The sequence below is a fragment of the Cavia porcellus genome, unplaced genomic scaffold (genome assembly GCF_034190915.1).
Source record: "Cavia porcellus strain 051 isolate PalLab524CR breed Dunkin Hartley unplaced genomic scaffold, mCavPor4.1 scaffold_5, whole genome shotgun sequence".
NCBI lineage: Eukaryota > Metazoa > Chordata > Mammalia > Rodentia > Caviidae > Cavia > Cavia porcellus.
The window spans coordinates 6243566-6264275 of NW_026947488.1; the positions used below are offsets into that span (position 1 = coordinate 6243566).

Genomic DNA, 20710 nt, shown 5'->3' on the forward strand with positions numbered 1-20710 from the left:
AATGGGGCGAGTCAGGGCTTGGTAGGGAAGTGCCCTGTCCAGTGGGCATCCGGGTGTCAGACCCGGCCTTGGGCACCCGACCCGCAGGCCTCTTGGCCACTGACAACTGCAGACTAGGGCGTACTGACGGAGGTGTGGGGTGGGTTTCTGTCCCACCCAACGTGCCTGCATGGAGGAGTCCCCGGCCATGTGCAGGACTGTCGGTGTCGCTCCCGGCCGGCAGGAACAGCACGCAACAGGGTTTCGTGGTGGACAAGCTTTTCTTTATTTGTCTTCCTCACAGTCTGCCCCGGGATCCTACCCGGCTGAAGCCTCAACCGGTCCGCTCCCCGCGGCTCCTTCCGTGCTTCTCCCTCTGGCGGGAGAGGCACTCACTTTTATAAGGTTACAGTGGCCAATCAGTTCAAAGCACGCGATGCGGGCTGATTGGCTAACATCAGTTGTTGCTAGGCAGACTATCTTACAGAGCGGGTTGTTTACCAAGCAGGAAGCAGGAGACAAGCGCCATCTTAGCACACTCGATGGGAGGGGTAATCTAGCTCAGGCTTTGCTCTTTCCTACAGGCCTCACGTCCGCCAAGTAAGGCGACCGGGCTCGGCCGCGGCTCCCAACATCTCCCCCTATTTTATTTTACAAGAACGAGCGCATCGCAGCCTGTCCTGGATCGAGCGTAGAGGCCTACGCCCTGTATCTGAGGCCCACCGCAGGCCTTTGGGTTGGAACCCGGGCGGCCGTCCCAGGGTCCACCAAGGCCTTGAGGCCCTCGTCCTTTTTTCCAGGGCCAGGGATAGGTCAGATGGAACCTGGGTGCACATAGGCATACGCTCACGTCTCTCCTTATGATCCCCTTTGGAGAGGCATCTAGATTCGGGGCGGAATCTAGCGATCCAGTGGCTTTCGTGCGCCATGGGGTAGGGCCTGGCTTAGGTCGAGTCGTGCTGGGGAGGCACGCTCTTACCCGTCATTGACTCACCCACCCTGCTACATGTTGTTGTCTAGGGAGGAGAATGTGGGAAGCCTGTCACTTTTAAACGCGGTCGTAGGCCATGCGAGCGAGCCATGCGTATGCCTGGGGGTCGTTTTGCCCGTTCTGGACCGCTGCCAGAGCAGCATGGACAACCATTCGGACCTGACGACGTGCCGCCGCAAGGCGTCCATTAATGAACGATGTGACCCATCGGAGCAAGCATGGTCCTATAAGCAGGAGCAAGAACAAGGAGCATAGAGGGCCTAACAAGGGTAGCACATAGGGGAGCAAGCCGTTCCAGGCCCCCAAAAAGGGATTGTCCTGCAGTTCTTTTAGGGCTCATCTTGTTGTTGGGTCTGCGGTTGGCCTCTGGTGGAACAGGCCTGATCTTCAGTCGAGGGACTTGTCGCACGCATCAACCTCTCTGGGACCCACAGTGGTTCTCGTCCCGGTCCCTGCGGAAAGACACAAACCGCGCCTCGGTTCCAGCTAACCACCGGATCCGGGCCCATCCATTGTCCCGTCAGGACATCTTTCCATCTAACCCATCCTTTATTTTTTGGGGATGGGGTACAATGTGCCATAGCTGGGGAGCAATTTTCACTGTTTAAGTTTAAAAAATTGTATGTGAATAATGCCATAGATAACCGCGCCTTTGGAGGCAGGCCTTGGCTTACTCCCCCTTTTTGTTTATATAGGAGTTTCTTGATACTTTTGTGAGCTCTCTTGATGATCCCTTGACCTTGAGGATTGTATGGGATACCATGTTTTAATTGTACTTTTATAGTTTTGTAGAATTTACTGAAGGCTTTTTTTGTGTAGGCTGGTCCATTATCTGTTTTTAATATTTTGGGTTTGTCCCACGCGGCCCAAGCTGCTAGGCAATGATTAATCACATTAGAAACCTTTTTACCTGTCTCTGTAGTTGTAAATATGACGTGGGAACAGGTGTCTGTAGAGACGTGGACATATTTAAGAGACCCAAAATCTGTCATGTGTGTGACATCTATCTGTCAAATGTTGCCAGGGATTAGTCTTTTGGGGTTGATTTTCATTGATATGACAGGCTTATGTGTGGCACAAGAGCCACACAGTCACACGATGTCTCGCGCGTTAGCCCTGGGAATATGGAAATGGTTGGCCAACGTTCGAGCGTTGACATGGAATTTGTCATGGAAATGGCGGGCCTGTTTTATCGCTGAGAGCAAAGTGAATATCCACAATGGGCGGGTGGCCATGTCCGCAGTCGCATTGTCCTGTGTCATGGGCCCTGGCAAATGTGTGTGTGTTCTTATGTGAGTGGTGAATACCTTGGTGTGTCTGTTTAGGAGCAATGTCTGAATAGCCAGGAGCAACTTTGTCACCCTAGATGTTGGTTTAATTAGGCCTGTTGTTTTCAGGACCTGTATGGCATTGACTACATATTTTGAGTCAGAGACAATATTGAGGGCCCCTGGAAACTTTTTAAGGACGGTTTTGACAATCTGTAACTCCACCACTTGTGGTTGGTCTGGCTCAAACTGTATACTGACTGGAGGCATACCTGAGACTACGTAGGCTCCTACCCCAGTCTTAGATCCGTCGGTGTAAACCGTGGTTGCTGGAGCAATGGGCTCAGAGGTGGTGATTTTTGGAAAGACTACTGGATGTTGAGCGACAAACTGTAATATAGGGTCCCTAGGGAACTGGTTATCTATTTTTCCATGAAAGACGCATCTCAGAATGGCCCAGGTGTCTACACGCAGTCAGGGTTTTGATCTGGTTAGTGGTATAGGGCACCCGAATGGCCTGAGGTTTGGAGCCAAAATGTTGGATAGCTCTATTGTGTGCCTCCAGGGCCAGGGAAGCGACCACTTCCGGGTAATGCTCAATGGTCTTAGCGGGTGAAACCTTGGGGTGCACCCACAGCAGTGGTCCCTTTTGTCAAATTACTGCTGTGGGTTGGGAGTCGGTTTGCAGTAGGCAAACGTCAAAACACTGTTCTGGGTTGATCCTCTGTAGTGTAGCTTTGCCTAGGGCCTCTTCTATTTTTAGCAATGTAACTCTAGCTTTTGGAGTGAGCCTTTTACGGGAAGTGATATCTGGGTCCCCTTTTAGAAGATCAAATAGGGGCTTCAAGTCCGAGTTGGGGACTTGTAGGTAAGGTCTAATCCAGTTTATATCTCCCAACAACTTTTGTATGTCATTTAAGGTCTGAATATTATCTGTTCTGATACTCACCTTTTGTGGGGAGATCAGCATGGGGGAGATCTTTGCACCTAGATAGGTCACTAGGTCTCCTCCTTGAATCTTGTCAGGGGCAATATGTAAGTTGGCCTTTCTCAAGGTCTCGACCAATTGACCAAGCATATTATCTAACATTTTTATGTCTTTACAGCTAATCAGGAGATCATCCATATAATGAACGCACCTAACCCTAGGGAAGGCCTTACGCATGGGGGTCAGTAAAGAATCTAGATATATCTGGCACATAGTAGGGCTATTGGCCATGTCTTGTGGTAGGACCACCCACTCGTATCTGAGGTCAGGGCTTTCCTGATTGATGGTAGGTAGGGTGAAAGCGAACCTATGGGTGTCTTCAGGATGTAGGGGGATCGAGAAAAAACAGTCCCTGAGGTCTATAATATAGATCGGCCAATGTCTCGGAACGGCTGAGAGTGCCGGCAGTCCTCTCTGGACTGCCCCTAGAGGCTGTATCTGTGTGTTGACCGTTTTCAAGTCGTGGAGTAGTCTCCACTTGCCTGATTTTTTTCTGATAACAAAAATAGGAGTGTTCCATGGGGAAGTTGATGGCTTGACATGTCCCGCCTGAAGCTGGGTCTTAACTATTTCTGACAGAGCTAGGAGCTTCTCCTTGGGCAAGGGCCACTGAGGCACCCAAACTGGGTCTAAGAACTTCCAGGTGATCTTGATTGGAGTAGGCAGAGGAACCTCCTCAGTGGCCCCTAGGAAAAACCCAGCCCACGTCTATCATCTTTTTTCTCCACTGGCACTGGCGACGTTCGGCCCTGTAGAGTTGAGCCCAGGCCTTTGCCGGGGACATATCCCTGTCTTTTGAGTATATCCTTGGCTTGGGGAGAGCAGTTGGATGAAAGAGTGACGTCTATCTGGGTGAGGATGTCCCTCCCCCACAACGTCACTGGCAACTGTAGGACAAAAGGCTGAAAATGGCCTTGGTGACCTTTTTCATCACACCAGGGCAGGGCTGTAGCACTGACCTGAGGGGCGGATACCATCCCCAGACCCTGGAGAGTGTTGTCAGCTGTGTTGGTAGGCCAGCTGGAAGGCCAATCCTTTTTGGAGATAATGGAGCGATCTGCTCCTGTGTCTAAGAGACCTGTTATATTTCTGCCATTGATCTTAAGCGAAAGCATGGGCCTCTTATCAAGAGTCATGTGGAGTCCCTCAAAAACTCCCCGGAGGAGCCAAAGCCTTGATCTCCTCTGGTCTTTTGCTTAGACTGGAACCTCTTATGGAGGCTGGGGAGCAGCAGGAGCTGTGCTATCCTGTCCCCCTCATTAATTACCATAGTACCTACAAGAGTTTGAACCATAATCTTAATATTTCCTGTATAATCTGAGTCTATGACCCCAGGGATCACGGTGAGGCCCCGGAGGGCTGTGGAGGATCTTCCAATCACCAAGCCAACCGTGTCTTTAGGCAGCGGCCCCTTGAAGGTGGTCTCAACCACCTGGACACCCATGTCGGGCGTCAGTATGAGTCTGGAGGCGACACAGAGGTCCATGCCTGCTGACCCAGGGGTAGCCCTTGTGGAAGGCTGCCACCCTGTGTTGTCCTGTCTCGGGGGTGGGGGCCCGCTGGCGAGGAGGGCCCCCTCTGGCCGTTTTTTGGCTCGTTAACATCTCGGCCACAAATACGATTTCCTTGAGCATCATAGACTGATCTGCAATCCTCTGCCTTATGTGGGCCCTTTCTGCATCTCCCGCAGACGCCATACGATCCCTCATTTTTGGGGCGAGGCCTGGCGCTTGTGTTATTCGGGCAGTTGCGTTTGATATGCCCTGGGTCCCCACAGCCGAAGCACCCCTTGGCCTTGCGCTCTTTCCTCGGCCCTCGAGGGCCCTTTTGTTGTACTGCCGCAGCTAGGAGGGCCGCAACTCCTGAATGGGAAAGTGGCCCCCCTATTTCTCTGCATATTCTGATCCAGGCGTTAAGGTCCTTATTCTTATGTGGGGCTATTGCTGCTTTACATTCTTTTGTACACTGTTCAAAAATTAACTGCCTGATGAGTGGTCGAGCCACATCCTGATCTGAGAATATCTTGTCAGCAGCGTCCTGCATCCTGGCCACGAAGTCAACGAATGGCTCCGTAGTGCCCTGAACTATCTTGGAAAGGCATAGGGAGGCCGTCCCTGCACCACTCACCTGTTTCCAAGCACGGAGCCCTATGGCATTAATCTGCTCGTAGACAGCGCCGGGAAACTGAGTCTGATTATCTGTGTATCGACCCTCACCCATGAGCATGTCTTTGTCCCATCCCCTGTTTCCTTGACTGGCGTTTCTCTCAGCCTGCTCGGCAGAGAACTCTGCGTACCATGCTCGCCAGTCTAAGTAGCTGCCTGAGGGTAGACATGCTTTTGCCAACTGGGTCCAGTCCGCTGGGGTGAGTGGCCCAGAAGACAAGTTTTCTAGCATAGCTATGGTATAGGGTGCAGTAGGACCGAAGGAAGTGACAGCACTCTTAAGCTCTCTGATCTGTTTTATCTCAAAGGGTTCCCACACATTGCGCCCTTGACCCGGGGCTAACTGCACAGGATATATCCCGAAAGGACCGCAGTCTATCCCTGGCAATGGCTGATCCCCACTAGATAGCCGCCCCCCTCGCCACAGCTGTCCGTGAAAGTAGCGTCCAGTCGGCGGTGAGACATCATAAGATGGTGGCCGCGGCTGAGCAAGAAATGGCGGCCTGGGCATCACTTCCGACACTGACTGAAGAGGGGGTAGGTCCCACGCGGCGGCTTCGCGGCAAGGGACCGCTTCCGGGAATGAGCTCCAGGGCGGAGCGGATGGTTCTGTCTCCTTTTCCCGCCAGGGGGCGTCAGGAGCTCCCTACTCTTTAGTAAGCCTACCTGAGCAGAGCGTAGGTCGCGACGCAACGCGGCAAAAGGGCCCCGCGCCTTCTCTTTATCTGACTCGGCCTCCTGGCAATCGGCCTTCTCGGCCCCTTCGCCTTCTAAGTCCCCCTCGTCCTCGGTGTCAGACGACTCCGAGGCTTGAGCCTCGGCTTCCTCTTTTGTATCTCTGCCCTCCTTGACAGACCCTTCTCGGGAGCTTCCTGACTGTGCCTGTTCAAACACCTTGCGTACTTCTACAAGTTCTTGAGAGCTCCCCCCGTAACTACTCTCACTCTTTAGGCACGCGTGTATCATTTCCCACAACGGACGAGCAGAGACCGAAGCTCTACCCTCCCGTTTTGCTAGGGAAAGGTCTCTGCCCAACTTTTCCCAGGAGGGTAGGTTTACATGCCCTGTAGGCAGAAACCAGGGAGCAAAGCTGTCAATTTCTGCAAGGAAATTTTTTAGAGTCTTATGCCCCACCTTGAGGTCCTTGGACTTTAGGAGTCTCCGAAGGACCAACACCAAGGGCTGAGCATCTTTGTCCGGTATGTTTCCCATATTTATATCTTGTTGTGTTCTATTATTTTGACTCACCTCGTGAGGCCTAGGAGACCGGCCACTTACGCGTGAGCTCGAGAGGAGTCTAAAAACCCTGTAGGTGCGCGCCACCCAGGGCCCAGGTTTATCCTCTACTCACCTGTCCTGCAGCACTGTGTTGGAGCGTATCGTCCACCACCACGTCTCGGGGTCGGTCAGGATTTTTTTCTCCCCGTACGGGCCACCAGATGTCGGTGTCGCTCCCGGCCGGCAGGAACAGCACGCAACAGGGTTTCGTGGTGGACAAGCTTTTCTTTATTTGTCTTCCTCACAGTCTGCCCCGGGATCCTACCCGGCCGAAGCCTCAACCGGTCCGCTCCCTGCGGCTCCTTCCGTGCTTCTCCCTCTGGCGGGAGAGGCACTCACTTTTATAAGGTTACAGTGGCCAATCAGTTCAAAGCGCGCGATGCGGGCTGATTGGCTAACATCAGTTGTTGCTAGGCAGACTATCTTACAGAGCGGGTTGTTTACCAAGCAGGAAGCAGGGGACAAGCTCCATCTTAGCACACTCGATGGGAGGGGTAATCTAGCTCAGGCTTTGCTCTTTCCTACAGGCCTCACGTCCGCCAAGTAAGGCGACCGGGCTCGGCCGCGGCTCCCAACACAGGACACCTGCAGTTGTCTGGTATCCTAAGAGGAGAGGGGACGAGAAATCCAGTCCCCCAGACAGCTGAGGAGCTATGGAAATGTATTTAAAACAGCTCGTCTCGCAGCTGCTGGCAGATTGCTTCTATGCAGACTGGATGGCTTTAATAAAAAAAAAAAGGGAACTTCTCCATCTGCTCTGTAAAGATAAGCCCCCAGCTCCCCAAATCAGTGAGCGACAGAGGCCCAGGGGGCCCGTGGGTAGGAAAGGAGAGCAATTCAGGCCAGACGTAGAGCCGATTAGCACTCAGATCCTGCAGCAGGAGGCTCATTCCAGCCTCTCGGAGGTGGGACCAGAAGTGACAGCCAAAGGTTGGACTCAGGGAATTAAGACGTCACTGAAGCCCCGCCAGTGCCCTCTCCACGGCCCTGTGCCAGCCTTTCTTGCCTCTCTGGTTGTCAGACAGCAAAGGATGATTCTCCAAGGCCTGGAAACCACTGGATTGTGACCAGGTCCCCAAGAGTGTCTGGGATGCAGCCTGGCAGAGAAAGACCTCAGGCAAAAGTAGGTCACACTTCATTTAAGCAAGATTAGTGTGTGCCAGTCAGAACCCGGGCAGCAGGAGGGGGCTGCGAGCCCCTCTTGCATGAGCCCTGCTGGACCCGTCATTGGGGAGCAGGGGAGAGGGGGCGCTGTGGGCCTGAAGCTCGTGCCACGTGAGGGTCTTCATGAAGGAGAATGTAAGTGATGGACACAGCCCAGGTAGAGCCTTCCCAGGGCCTGGACAGGGTCCCGCAGGTGACAGGTGCTAGAACTCAGGCTGCACACTTCACAGCAAACAAATGTGTGCATGACACAGAGTACGAGTGTGTGAGCCTGTGTGAGCGTGGGTGTGAGCGTGAGGGGAAAGTGGGGGGTGAGAGTGGGGAGGTGTGGGTCTCTGCACACGCGTGTGCAGCTGATTCCTTTCCACCTGCACTCTCCTCGCCTCGGTGCCCCATTCACACTGTGAGCTAAGTCAGATCTTGGGGTGGAGGGCACCACCACAGCAGCAGCATTGCTAGAGGAGATCACGCATTGGCGTGAGAGGAAGGCAGGCAGCACCCACGTACGCACGTGTGACCGTGTATACACACCAGTGTGTGTGTGACTGTAAGAGAGGGGCTGGGCCCACAGTCAGGGAAGTTACAAGGCACCACCCACTCCCCTTGCACGATATTAAGAGAAATTTCTCAAGCTCGGAAGCCAAGGGGAAGGTCACGGTGGGTTTCTAGAATCATCTCCGGGCACTGTCCAAGGGTCCCCCAGTGAAAGTCAGCAGACTGACTGCAGTCTCGGGTTTGACTCACCACTGAGTATTAATTAGAGCCAAGATTCTGCAAAGTTAAACGCTAACTTGTACAACTTCGACAACTGCAGATGATTATGTATCCGGAGGGGATGCAAATAATTCAAGTTCAATAGAAAAGACAATCTCAGGCTTGGCTTTTTTTTTCACCTTTTAACCCTGTAAGACACAGGACAGACTGCTTTTCCTCCACCTCGCCTTTCCTTTGGAGCCAGATTTGTTCTGTTAGTGCCTTTGTGGGTGAATAGATTCACTTCGGCCTGTGCTGATCTGAGGAGTTTTCACCCCACTCGGATGCGTAACTAAGTGTCACACTTTGATGTTAGTCTTCAGCGTACTTTATACTTTCTAAGTTATTTCAAGCAAGAACCCTGAACTTAAGGAATATGAAGATTATGACATAAACTTTTTTGGAGTTTATCTCCCTTTTAATCCTTCATAGTTTGTCAGAACCCAATTGTGGTTTTAAATGTAACTCAAATAATTTCTATGCCCCCCAAAGTTCAGCCTGTGACAGTCAGAAACAAACACAGTTTAAATAATCGAAAGGGAAGAACGTGAAATTCCGATTCCTATTTGCATATTTAAAGCACATTAAGCAGATCCAAGTCAGACCCTTCTGCACAGGGCCCTCTGCAAACAGTGCTTCAGCATGCTCTGTCCTCCCCCCTGGCTGTCCTTGGTGCCCTCCCCAGTGCTCACATGAGGACTCTTGCTTGCAATCGAGAGAAAACTCAATTAGCATTGAGTTAAACCCCAAAAATGCAGTCTTTATTATTCACTTAACTGGGGTCCAACGGGCAGGTTCTAACATCAACTGTTCCAACAAGGACCGGGTTTTGTCCATTCTTCTGCCAAGTTTAGTTTTGTCTTCATGCTTATTGCCTCATGGTCACAAGATAGCTGCTGAGCTACAAACATCATGCTTTTGTACACAGCTTCTCAGGCAGGAGGGATAGGGCAGAGACCAAAGAGTTTTCCCTCAAAAGAGCTTTTCTTTTTATCCAGGAGGAAAATCCTTCCTAGACGCATCCCAGCATCAAGGGCTTTGTAACTTCCGTAACACATACACACTGGTGTGAATACATGGTCGCACACGGTACACGGATGCAGGCAGGTGTCTGGGGCCAGGCCCTTGGTGCTGTCTGGCTTTGACTCTTGCCGTGCGCCTTCTCTTGCTTCTCAAGTCTAGAGCTGGCCGCTTGACCGCTGCAAGTCACAATACTTGAAAAGCAAGTACTGGACCAGGTAGGAAAAAGGAAATACGGTGTCTGACCCATCAGGACTCGTCCCGGGTTGGGTGTGTCACAGGCCCTGTGACAGGTTCTGCCAGCAGGAGAGGCACAGGAGGGACCACCACTGGTGACACACATACGCTGTCCCTCACGACATTCACCCTAGAGCTGGGGAAGCGACCCTCAGGCCAGTGGTGCAGCTTCGTGCTCCAACAACGCGTGCCTGACTTCTTAAAGACAGCGACCAAGGTGGGACCCAACTCACACCTACCAGCTCCCAGAGGCCCTGTGACAGCCCTGTCCACCCCTCAGCCACAGAAAGACCACAGGCTGACACATCAGGGTGGGACCCGTGTGGATGCTGTCACCTGTGGCCGCTCAAGGCAGAGCAGATCGCAGCCACCATGCGAGGGTCAGGAGCGAGGAGAGGGAGGGTCAGAGGGCTTTGTGCCACGCCAAGCCTTCCAGCAAGTGCGTGCCTGAGCTGACATTTGGCCCAGAGCTCTGATTTCAAAATCTGGTTTTTGTTTTGTTTTTTCCTAAGCCCTTAATACCCTGTTCTTTTTCTAGCAAAGGGACCACATGCCGGCTTAACAAGGGGAGGGTGTGGGGAGCAAGCAGATGCTGGAGCTGAGATGCCAGGAGCCCTGACCCCGCTTTGCACACCCCACAGCGCCCACAGGGACACCCCGCCCTCCTGTGGGTGCTCACTAGCGCCTCCTTCCGGGAAGGCCCAGAATCCACTCCACCACCGCCCGGCCTGGAAGGCTGTCCAGCATTTCACCAGCCCTCCCTCCACGCAGGGCTCTCCTGCCTTTGGTCATTCTCATCTCTCAGGGCTGGCTGTGAGGCTGCAGGGTGAGGACAGCACGTGCTCCTGTGTCAGGAGGGGAAGGACATCCGGGTGTGACCGACACACCGAAGGAAGCTGCTCATGTTAGCTTTGCAAGTTCCAACTTCCCTGAGACTTGGGAAGGCAAAAGAGAGCAACCCAGGGCTCCCCTTGGGCTCCAGGTGCAAGCCATCCTCAGTGTCGCCTCCCCTTTCCCTCAGTCTGGCTCTGATGCAGGGCACCACCACTGGCCACGCCAAGCTCTGCGCCCACCTCTCTCTATGGTCGCCATTTGTCTCATGCAGAGATCTGTAAAAGACTTGACCACAAAGCGTTATGACGTGGTGGAGGAAGGTGGGAAGGAGCAGTGGAGATGAGAGCTTTCTACTGGCCTCCTTTTTGTCACCAATAATGCCATGGCCCCAGCCCCTCCCAGGTGCCTCTTTCACACAGGCCGAGCACCGTGCTCTCGCTAATGGTGACTGCCTTCTTGTCCAACACACACAGTGTTAACATGTTGAAGAGACAACTCTAGGACGGGGAGCAGTCACTGTCAACCCTGTGGGGAGTGCCCTGGGACCGCAGAGTTCAAAGCTGCAGAACCAACACTGGTGGCTCCTCAAATATAAACTAAGTAAAATTTAAAATCCAGCACCTCTGCCTCATTGGTCACGTTCCAGGGCTAGATGGGCACCTGGGATCAACAGCTCCCACAGTGCACAGTGCAGAGGAAGAAAATGGCACCGTTCTCTGGGCCAGCGCTGAGCTAGAGGAAAGTCCTAGTTTTTAAAAATTATAGACTTTGTTGGGATTTTTGATAACTGAACAAGCAGCTGTTATAAGCCATGAAGAAATCACAATAGTACAAAAATCATACAAAGGTCCAGGTTGGTCCATCAGATCAGCGACTCACAGAGCCTAGAAGCTCCCTGTCCTCATGAGTTCTGTTGCCCAAAACCCAGCTCGCTAAGGAGGGCAGAGTAAGGGGCAACCCTTGAGTCCCTCCCCCAGCAGTGGAAGGTTTTGCTAAGAGATTGAGGGGCAGAGCCTAAGAAATAAAGGGGGATGCCAGGATGTGCTTATGAAGAGGTTGGAGGACCGAGAAGCCAGACTCCAGGTGGCAGGGGCCACAGGGATCTTCAGCAGCAAAAAGTCCTCACCACCCCTGGCTAGAGACAAAGGAGGGGGGCTGCGTCATTCTGGCCCCCAAAGCTGAGGCCACTCTGTGGGGATGTTGACAGGAATGGCCTGTGCAGAGCTGCGGCCACAGGGGAGACTCATCCAGGCCTGGGGTAGCACCTGGAAAAGGGGAACCCTCCCCCCTTCCTTCCTGCCTTCTGTCTCCTGCCAAGGCACCACGGTTGGATACCAAGGAAATCCAGTGGGCGGAGCAGCCTGGAAAAGTGGTCTTTCGGGGAGAGAGGGGTGGGTGAGCGAAGGGACAGCTGTTCTGTGCTGTGAGCTAAATGGTGTCCCCCAAAATACCTGTGGGGAGCCTAACTCCAACATGACTATATCTGCTGATAGAATTTTTAGCAGGTAAAGTTACATGTAATAACGATAAGCTTAGGATACTCACTCAGTAACGAGGGGCCTTATTGATGGAGATTTTCTCTCCCCCGCCCCTCTCAGCAGGTGCAGAGGAGCAGTTAATATACAAACCGAGTGAGCAGCTTGCTGTCTACAAATCAGGCAGGGAGCCCTCACCAGACCCAACCATGCTCACAGACTGACCTTAGATGTCCACTTTCCAGTGCTATGAAACAATACATGTTTGTGATTTAAGCCAGGCACTCTGTGGCATTTGGTTATAGCAACTTGAGCCGCCACGACTTTGCACAATTCTGGAAATACATCTCCACAGACTCAGTGTGCTAGGAAGCATCACGGTCCTCAACTGCCTGAGTCCCTTTCCTCATCGCTAAGGTATGATGACACCCAATGCACCCAGTTTAAAGGAGGAGAGGTTCACACTCCCAGAGTTTCAGTCCGTGGTTGGAGGGCTCAAATGAAGAAATGGCACGGGGGAGGGACATAGCAGAGAGAAGCTGCTGATGTGATGGAATCCAGGAAACAGAGCGAAGGGAGGAACAAGGCAGAGAGACTAAAGCCTTCCATAACCCACCTCCAACCAACCCCCACCTCCTAACAGCAAGTCAGTGATAGTGCCCCCATAATTCGGTAACCTTCCCGAGCACTACCTCTGAGTACACACGGCTTTGGGGGGACATTCTCCTTTGAAACTGTATTTATGTCCTAATCCCCCAAAACAGTAATTATAGTCACCCCTTTGTATCTATGGGCATCTATGCCAGACCATCCCCCAGCAGAACACCAGGATGAATGTTTAAGTCCCTTGTATAAAATGGTACAGTAGCTGTGTATAACTTACCTACATCTCTCATATTCTTTAAGTCATTCCCAAGTTGCTTACAGCACCTAGCATAATGCAAATGATATGTGAACTGTTCTTGCACTGTATTTATTTTCCTAAGGACAAGAAAAATGTATGTACATAAGCAATACAGAAGCAATATTTTTTCCAAATATTTTCAATCCACCGTTGGTTGAATCTATGGATTCAGAATCTCTGTATACAGAGGGCCAACTGTGTATGGGATTTTACACAACAAAGCAGACTTTGCAGATGTAATTAAGTGAAGGATCTTGAGATGGAGAGATTATCCTGGATTATCCAGGTGAGCCCAACATTATCCCAAAGATCCTTAGGAAAAGATGGGGCCCTGATGGTCAGTGACACAGAGAAATATGATCAAGAAGCCAGAGTCAGACGTGAGAGTCTGAGCTTTGAAGGGGATTCCAGGGTCACAGACCAAAGAATGTGGTGGCCTCTAGAAGCTGGAGAAGACAAGTCTCCCTGAGCCTGCAGAAGGAGCCCCATATCCATGAACCCCCCATGCCAGACTTTTGATCTCCAGAATATAAGAAAATAAACCTGTGTAGTGTCAAGCTAAGTTTATTGTAGGTTGCAGCAGCAGGAAGAAACCCATAAACTAGAAATTCTGGCAATGTGGTACTCTGTGCACTCCATGTGGCCCTTCAGCAATTTTGGGTTTGCCAAAGATGAAGAAACGGATCAGCACTCAGAGAAATGGAGGAAACCGAGCTGTATTACACAGCCAGGCTCAGAGGAGCTGCGCACTCCAAAGTCTGAGCTCCACGCCAGTGTAGAAAGTTACTTTTATACTGTTTATCAGGTAGGATGGGGGTCTTTTGTGAGTGTGTGGAACTTTGAAAATATGAGAACAAACTGGAAACAGAAAAAGGCTGGGCACAGCTTGTGCTTCTGGTATATCTTGTGGTTAGCAAGCTGCAGACTATTAACGTCTTGGGTTTTGAGACCCTCTGCTCCACTCCGAAGAGTCACAGGCAGCAGAGCTGGCCTGTCCGTCCAGCTCCAGCTCCCTCCTACCTTGTCCTGTGAGCTCTTTGGGCCTGTCTGCTCTGTGACAACACCACTGGACCTGTGAGTCTCCAACAAGCCTGGAGGAGAGGCGAGGACAGCCCAGAGATGAAGGCGGAGATCTGAAAGGCACGCGGTCCTGGGCTCCCTACGTAGTGGCTTTGTGCCCTTGGGAGGCCACTGAGCTTTTCTGTGGACCAGAAGGAAGATGGCTGCTCCCATGGCTGCTGGGAGCTGAGGCCTTCTCCTGTCAGTGGGCATTCCTGGATGAGCTGCCACGCATATTCCCTGCTGGTCCAGATCCGAGAGCTGGAGTTGTGTTCCCCAAACTCAGGGCCTTGTAGAGCCCACACACCCTGGCAGGTGTGATGACAGAACACCATCAACACCAAGCATAGAACTGGGGCTCAAGCAATGCTGCTCTCCACCTCCTCTTTGAAGAGGGGATCATAGAGGCCTCTGAGGCTACCAGAGTCAGGTGAATGGACACAGGTGGCCTTTGTGTAGCAGTTCCCCTCCACCCTGGGCTCTGCTCACCCTGTGATGCCACTCAACCCTCAGGCTCAGCACTTAGAGCTTGGTTCCTGGTATGCACGGTTGATGTAGTGAGACATATAACAGCTTCTCTCTACAGAGCTCAGAACTCCACATCCAGACAATGTGGTCTGCCTGATGCCAGCAGCCACACTGAGGGCTGAGCTGCCCACCAGGCTGAGGTCACCCCCAGCCTACGTCCTGATGCAACCAACCTCCAGCCACAGTCTCTTTACCTCTCCCTCACAGCTCCAGGCCATCACTGTGAATGTTCCAGAATGGGGCAAGACTTGATTCTCCCATGCCCAGACAGGCCCAGCTCCCAGGGGAGCAGGTATGCAGCTCAGGGTCTGGGCCAGGGGCAGGGGCAGGGACCTGTGTGACAAACCATTTTCCTGGGGGCTGAGGACCAAAGTGGGGCCTCTGAAGTGCTTTCTTTGGCCAGCAGTCCTTGAAATTGAGTGCCCCATCTCTAGCTGGTATGGGGTGAAGAGCCTGACAAGATAGCCCCCCCCCCCAATAAGCCAGCAGCAGGGGCAGTGTGACCCCGAGGACCCCTCTGCCTGAGTTTACCAAGTTCCTGGTCTTTTCTGGGCCTCTCCTTCCTCATTGCCCCCCCCCTTTTTAAGGCAGTGATTCTTTTTTCTTTTTTAACAAAACAAAACAAAAATAGGAATGATACAGAATTTTTTAAAAAAGAAAAAATTAATGCTAGTTAATATATTGCATGCTATTTCTTAGAGGTAATTGTTCAGGTTATAAGATTTCAGCATGGCAAAGATGACCAATCAATCAACCAACAGAAGCACAAACTGTTGTTCTGGATGAACTTACGGAGATTAGCAGTATAGTTAGTGACTCTTAACCACGCAGTTTTGCCTGGGAGGCATTGGGTAGTGCTGGGGACACCTCGTCATAAACTACAACTATTCTCCTGACTGGTGTCTGGAAGGTGGAGGCCACAGACCTCACACTGCGCAGGGCACCCCATTTAGAGTGACACCACAGTTAAGATTTCCTCCCTACCCCCTGAAGCAGAGCTGTAAGATTCAGGTGCAGACAGGGTTATGGAGACCATCAGGAGGCAGAGAGGGAACAGGGGAAGGCGAGGCAGTGGAGAGGACAAGGCCAAGCAAAGGGTCCTGCTAACCTGGTCAGTTATGGACCCATGAGACCAAGGGAAGGAGAAACCTCATTTATCCTTTGGAGGAGCTCCAGTCTTCCAGTCTTTGCCTTCGGCCTGGATGTCATCTCTTGGCTTCTAGTACAGACTCTTTAGCTTCTGCCTTGGATCCTTCACCCTTCAGGCATAGACTCCTCAGCCTTCCAGTGCAGACTACTGGTCTGCTAGTGTGGCCTTGCATGGGACACCGCAGTGAACTCGAGACCTTGGGTTGGATCCTTCAGCCTCCAGCGTGCAGATGCCCTCTGAATGCTTCCTTGTCCGACTCTGTGGCTGATCATCGTAAGCCAATCTTATAATTTCTTATACATTTGCATATCTCATGTTTTATCTGCTTCTCTATTAAAGCCCTGACTAATACAAGGTACATCCTGTGCCCCTTCCCTCAGTCAGAATCAGGATCCCAGCACAGCTTGATGCTCATGGACACAGGGAAACTGAAGAGAAAGAGCCCAGTGAGGCCCTGTGTCTCCCTAGAGAGATGCGATGCCACCACCCATGTCCCAGTTGTGAAGCTGAGCAAGCCACCATGGAGAAGGTCCCGAGAACTCAGTCCAGAGAGATGGCTGCTGATGGCTTTGTCCACTCACCTGGGCCACCAGAGGCCCACACATTGGTCAAATGTTACTTGAGTGAGAGTGCTCAGGAGAGGATGGGCACTCGAGTTGGAGATGTGTGAGGTAGGTGGATGGGCCTCCATGGAGCAGAAAGGCCCACTTAACAGATGTCACTTGCAGCTTGACCTGGACATGCGGTCTTCTCTTGCCCTTGCACTGGACCTGAGACCCCCTTGCGGCTCTCCGGGGCTCTGAGCTTGCTGACTCCTCAGCCTCCATCGTTGGCTCTGCCTCCCTGGAGAATCCAGCTAATCTGGGCTCATGATACTATCGATTGGGGTTTGGAGGATTTAAACTGCAACCTAAAGGCAGAGGAGGAGCGTTCCTAGGGACTGGGGTCACCCGGGACAGGACTGTGCTTCAAGTCACAGAGGAGACTCAGCTTCAGCTTCAAGATGCCATTGGGGCAGCCCCAATCCCCGCCCCCAACACTGTCACAGGGCTTCCTCCTAGAGGGTCACCACCTGCTGGTTCTCAGCTTCCCACCCCTGTGCCCTGTATCCTGAGCCAAATTCTGTGTGAAGGCTGAACACCAAGAGAATCAGCTCGGGAAGTTGGGCTAGGGACAGAGAGGCCTTCAGGGGCCTTGTCCTGGGCAGGTCATAAGGGTTGGATGGAGCCCACAGGGGCTCCACACCCCCTAACTTCCTCTCAGAGCCCCAGACCCCTTTCCCCCTTGGTGCAGGATCAGGCTTCTAGAGCCAAGCCCAGGCCTGGCTGTACCCTCCTCTCCCTGCCCCTTCCCCGCAGGCTCGCATGCGGGGCTCCCCTCAGCATGATCTTGGGTATAAAGGATGTCCAAGATGAATGACTAGACCCGGAGGCCCTTTAGTACCAGATACTCGTTGCTATTTCCAGATGTTTGTTTTGGTGACTGGCATCTTCGTGCATTTGGCTTTGGTCTGAGGACTTGTTTCCACCCGGCCCCGGTCTGAATCTCCTCCCTGAATCCAGGCCCCAGTAGTACTGGTTGCCAGATGTTCCACAGCACCCAACGTGCACCGCAGATGTGTGATGGTGGGTGCTGGGGCCTCTCGCCCCAGTCTGCAGGGGCTGCCCGAGGCCTGGCTCTCTTCCTGACCACAGAGTCCTCTGCACCCTCTGAAATCTGCACATTTAAAGAACTACATTAGCTCCTATTTTCAGGATGTGGCTTTCAACTCACCCACACGTCCCAGGGAGTCCTGCTGAAATGCAGATGTTGATTCTGCCTGCTTGAGGGGCAGGATTCTGCATGTCCCCCTACCAGCTCTGGGGCCAGGAAGGGGGAGCTGGCCAGTGGGGTCTGTAAGTGCAGCCCAGCCTTAGGGCCTCTGCTTCCTGTGTTTGGGGCTGGGCTGGGAGAAAGCGATTTGTCAGCTCTGGGGATGGGAATTCTATGACTCCACCAGCATTTGACTCCTCCTCCAGGAGCCAGAGGGAGGGCAAGTGTGAGGGTGGAGGTCCCTGGGCTCAGCTGCTCCCCCAGCCTCTCCCTGGGGACTCCAGGGGCTCTGGGAGGAACCGGGCCTTGATGTTCACAGCACAACAAACGTGGCCCAGCTCTGCCCTGACACTGGCCACATGGGGCATCGAAGGGCACCCAGCCCACTCAGAGGACCAGGTCAGAGGCTCCAAAGCCGGGTACCAGCAGGCCTGAGCAGACCCGGGTGCAACCACTGGCCTGGCAGACACTTAGGGCTCGCTCTGGAACAATATTTTTATTTGGAAATCATTTCGAACTTTATTTTAAAAATATGTGTGTGTCCGCAAACAGCTACCATTTTATCCAGCAGCCTCCTGCTTACATTGGCTTTTCCTCCTCGTCTGTCTTTCTCAGTCTCTGGCTCCCAGCCTTTCCAGCCCTGGGTAGGTTTTTCCGAGCCTTTGAGGGGAGCCCCAACATGTGTCGCATGCAGATGTGGGTTACTTCTTCCTGTCCATTTCTCAGATTTAGGGCTCTGGGGCTCCCACCCCCAGGGGCAGGAGGGTTCCAGGAGCCCTGGGTGGGGCCTTCGCAAGACTCCAGAGCTTCAGTCCCTTCCTGGCTGTGTTTATTTTGCAGCTGCCTTTATGTTTCCAAGCGGGGAAAAACCAGCTGTGGGCTCCTCCCCAAGGTCAGCTAGAGGACAGTGTGGAGGGGCTGCTCCCCAAGAACAGAGGACAGTGGGGGCTGAAAACTTGCCTGCAGATGGCCCCCACCCTGTGCCAGCACAGGCCTGTCACCTTGCACTGGCCCAGCTCCAGGGGCGGGATTGGGATGGCTCCCCGAAAGCCTGGCCTACAGTCTGCCCGTGGCCAATGATTTGAACAAATAGAGAAGAGTTTGACTCCGAAACTTGGTGGGGAGTTGGAGCCAGCAGGGTGCACAGAGGCTGGACGTCCTGGAGGAGACCAAGCCCCGGAACACAGAGCGCTGAGGGGTGGGAGCAGGAGGCGGAGGAGGGGAGAGGGCAGCCGACAGGAGAGTCCGTGGACAGAGCCTGTGGACTGTGCTCCTCTAGCTCCCAGCTAGGATCAGGACCCCTGGGCATCCCAGCTCTGCTCTGCCCTCCTGACAGCCTCTCACAGTTTCCCACCCACACCCGCACGCTGAGCAAGGCCCTCCCTGGAGCCCTGAGTGTTTCCAGCCCTCCTGGGCCCAGGCCTGAAGCTCCCTCCACCCTGCTGGGCCACGGGCTCCTGGGAGGAGCCCTCCCTGCCCTCACGAGTGGCCAAGTCTGCCTAACACAGGCCCCTCAGTGCGCCTGGGTCCTTCCCAGAGCCCAGCTCCCCTCTAAATGTGCATCCTGTGCACCCCTAACCCCAGGGCACCCTGAGGCCAGGCGTTTGGGGGTTCTGGGGCCCCAGCTGTTTGGCACATAGCAGTTACTGAATAAACGCACAGTGACTAAGGGGAAGAACGAAGGCCTGGTTGGTGTCCTGGCTCCTACCTTTCGGGACAAGACGTGGCTGAGGAACTTTGAGAAAACAGGCAGGAAGTTGACCGTCATTTATTCCTTAGGATGTGGATCTTCCCGCTCCTCCAGCCCTCAGGAAAATCTCCAGCACCTGCCGATGTCTCTCGAGAAGAGGCTTTTGGTGGAAACACTAGGAAGGGCTGGGGAACCTCATAGGAATCTTGCCGCAAAAGAAAGGAAGCCAGACTATGCATGGACCCCAGAGCCGGAACCAGGTGTAGTCCGAGGTCACAGCAGAGGTGACTGTGATAAATCCATCCCCTCCCCAGAGCTGCAGACACCTTTGAATTCCAATGGGGGGAGCTGAGATGATGTTCTTTTAGGTACAGGGAGTTGGCATCTGATGCTTGGTTCCATTTCTATGCCCCCCCAGATGCCTGCAAGCATGTGACAAATGAATAAACGAATGGCCGACGGGTGGCCCAGTTTGCTGGACGTCTGTTCCTGCAAGCTTTCATTTTCATGCTCAAAAAGAAGTGAAGGAGACTGTGGCAAACTCGGAGACCACACTCAGACCTCCAAAGCCAGGGTAGCGCTCCAAAGCAGCCTGGCTAGGTTTAAGTAAAACAAAGTTTTTGAAAAACAAAATACAGAGAGCACTGCGGGCAGCGAGCCTCAGCGGTCCAGCAGCCAGAGCTGGCAGCCCCGGGGAGAGGCAGGGCTTGCTCTCAGGCCAGGCTCAGGCTCAGGCTGCTGAGCTTGACCTTGGGGACAGCAGCTCCTCGGAGAAGCAGACAGCCAGCCTTAGGCCACCTGAGGGAAGCAGCTTGGAGCCGTGCAGAGACCTGGGGTCTCCGCGCCAGCCGGGAGGCTCCATTTTCTGGCAGTACTCAATAGGCACTTGGAAAAAAATCAAAAGAAAAGGGCTCAAGAATGAAAGGGATGGAATGAATTATCCAGCAGATCAGACGCTCCAGTTTAAGCCCGGGACCTTGCGGAGTCTTGCGTGAAATCTTACAAGCAACATAAACAGAGCGGCGGCCAAGCTCGCCACCAGAAATATTCAATAATAAAACACAGCTGTCGGTCCTGGCACTCCGCAAGCAGACTTCGTCACTCTTGCCATTAGAAATGCTGACAAAGACAAAAACTACAAAATGAAAGCCAGTTTTCTTTTCCACCCCGAAGAGAGAGGTTTTTGTGAACTGCAGTCTAAATAGTCACTTAAATCTTGAACGATACACAAAAAAATAATTTAAAACAGAACTTCTTCTTGGAAACTCATTTTGACCAAGGACTTGCGAGAGACCTCGATTGATCCTGATGAGGATAGTGGCTTCGATTGGAAATCTGTGTCTTGATCACTGAGATGCCCTGGAGTCCCTCTCCTTGGCTCTCGGCGAGGGTCACCACGAAGCAGAGTTGAGCTG

The 20710-nt window shown here is 52.9% G+C and overlaps 1 protein-coding gene and 1 long non-coding RNA gene across 2 annotated transcripts; both read right to left on the reverse strand.

The window, feature by feature from the left end:
* Positions 1-241: 241 nt before the first annotated feature.
* On the reverse strand, positions 242-6734 carry LOC134475947 (endogenous retrovirus group K member 5 Gag polyprotein-like). The gene is made up of 2 exons (XM_063248117.1): positions 1236-6734; positions 242-1069 (listed from the first exon to the last, which is right to left on the reverse strand). The coding sequence occupies exon 1, from the start codon at positions 5900-5902 to the stop codon at positions 4679-4681; it is 1224 nt and encodes a 407-aa protein (XP_063104187.1). The 5' UTR covers positions 5903-6734; the 3' UTR covers positions 242-1069; positions 1236-4678.
* LOC134475948 (uncharacterized) lies at positions 242-20425 on the reverse strand. The gene is made up of 2 exons (XR_010047286.1): positions 6743-20425; positions 242-1422 (listed from the first exon to the last, which is right to left on the reverse strand). It is a non-coding gene; the product is annotated as an uncharacterized LOC134475948 (long non-coding RNA).
* Between the last annotated feature and the right edge of the window lie 285 nt (positions 20426-20710).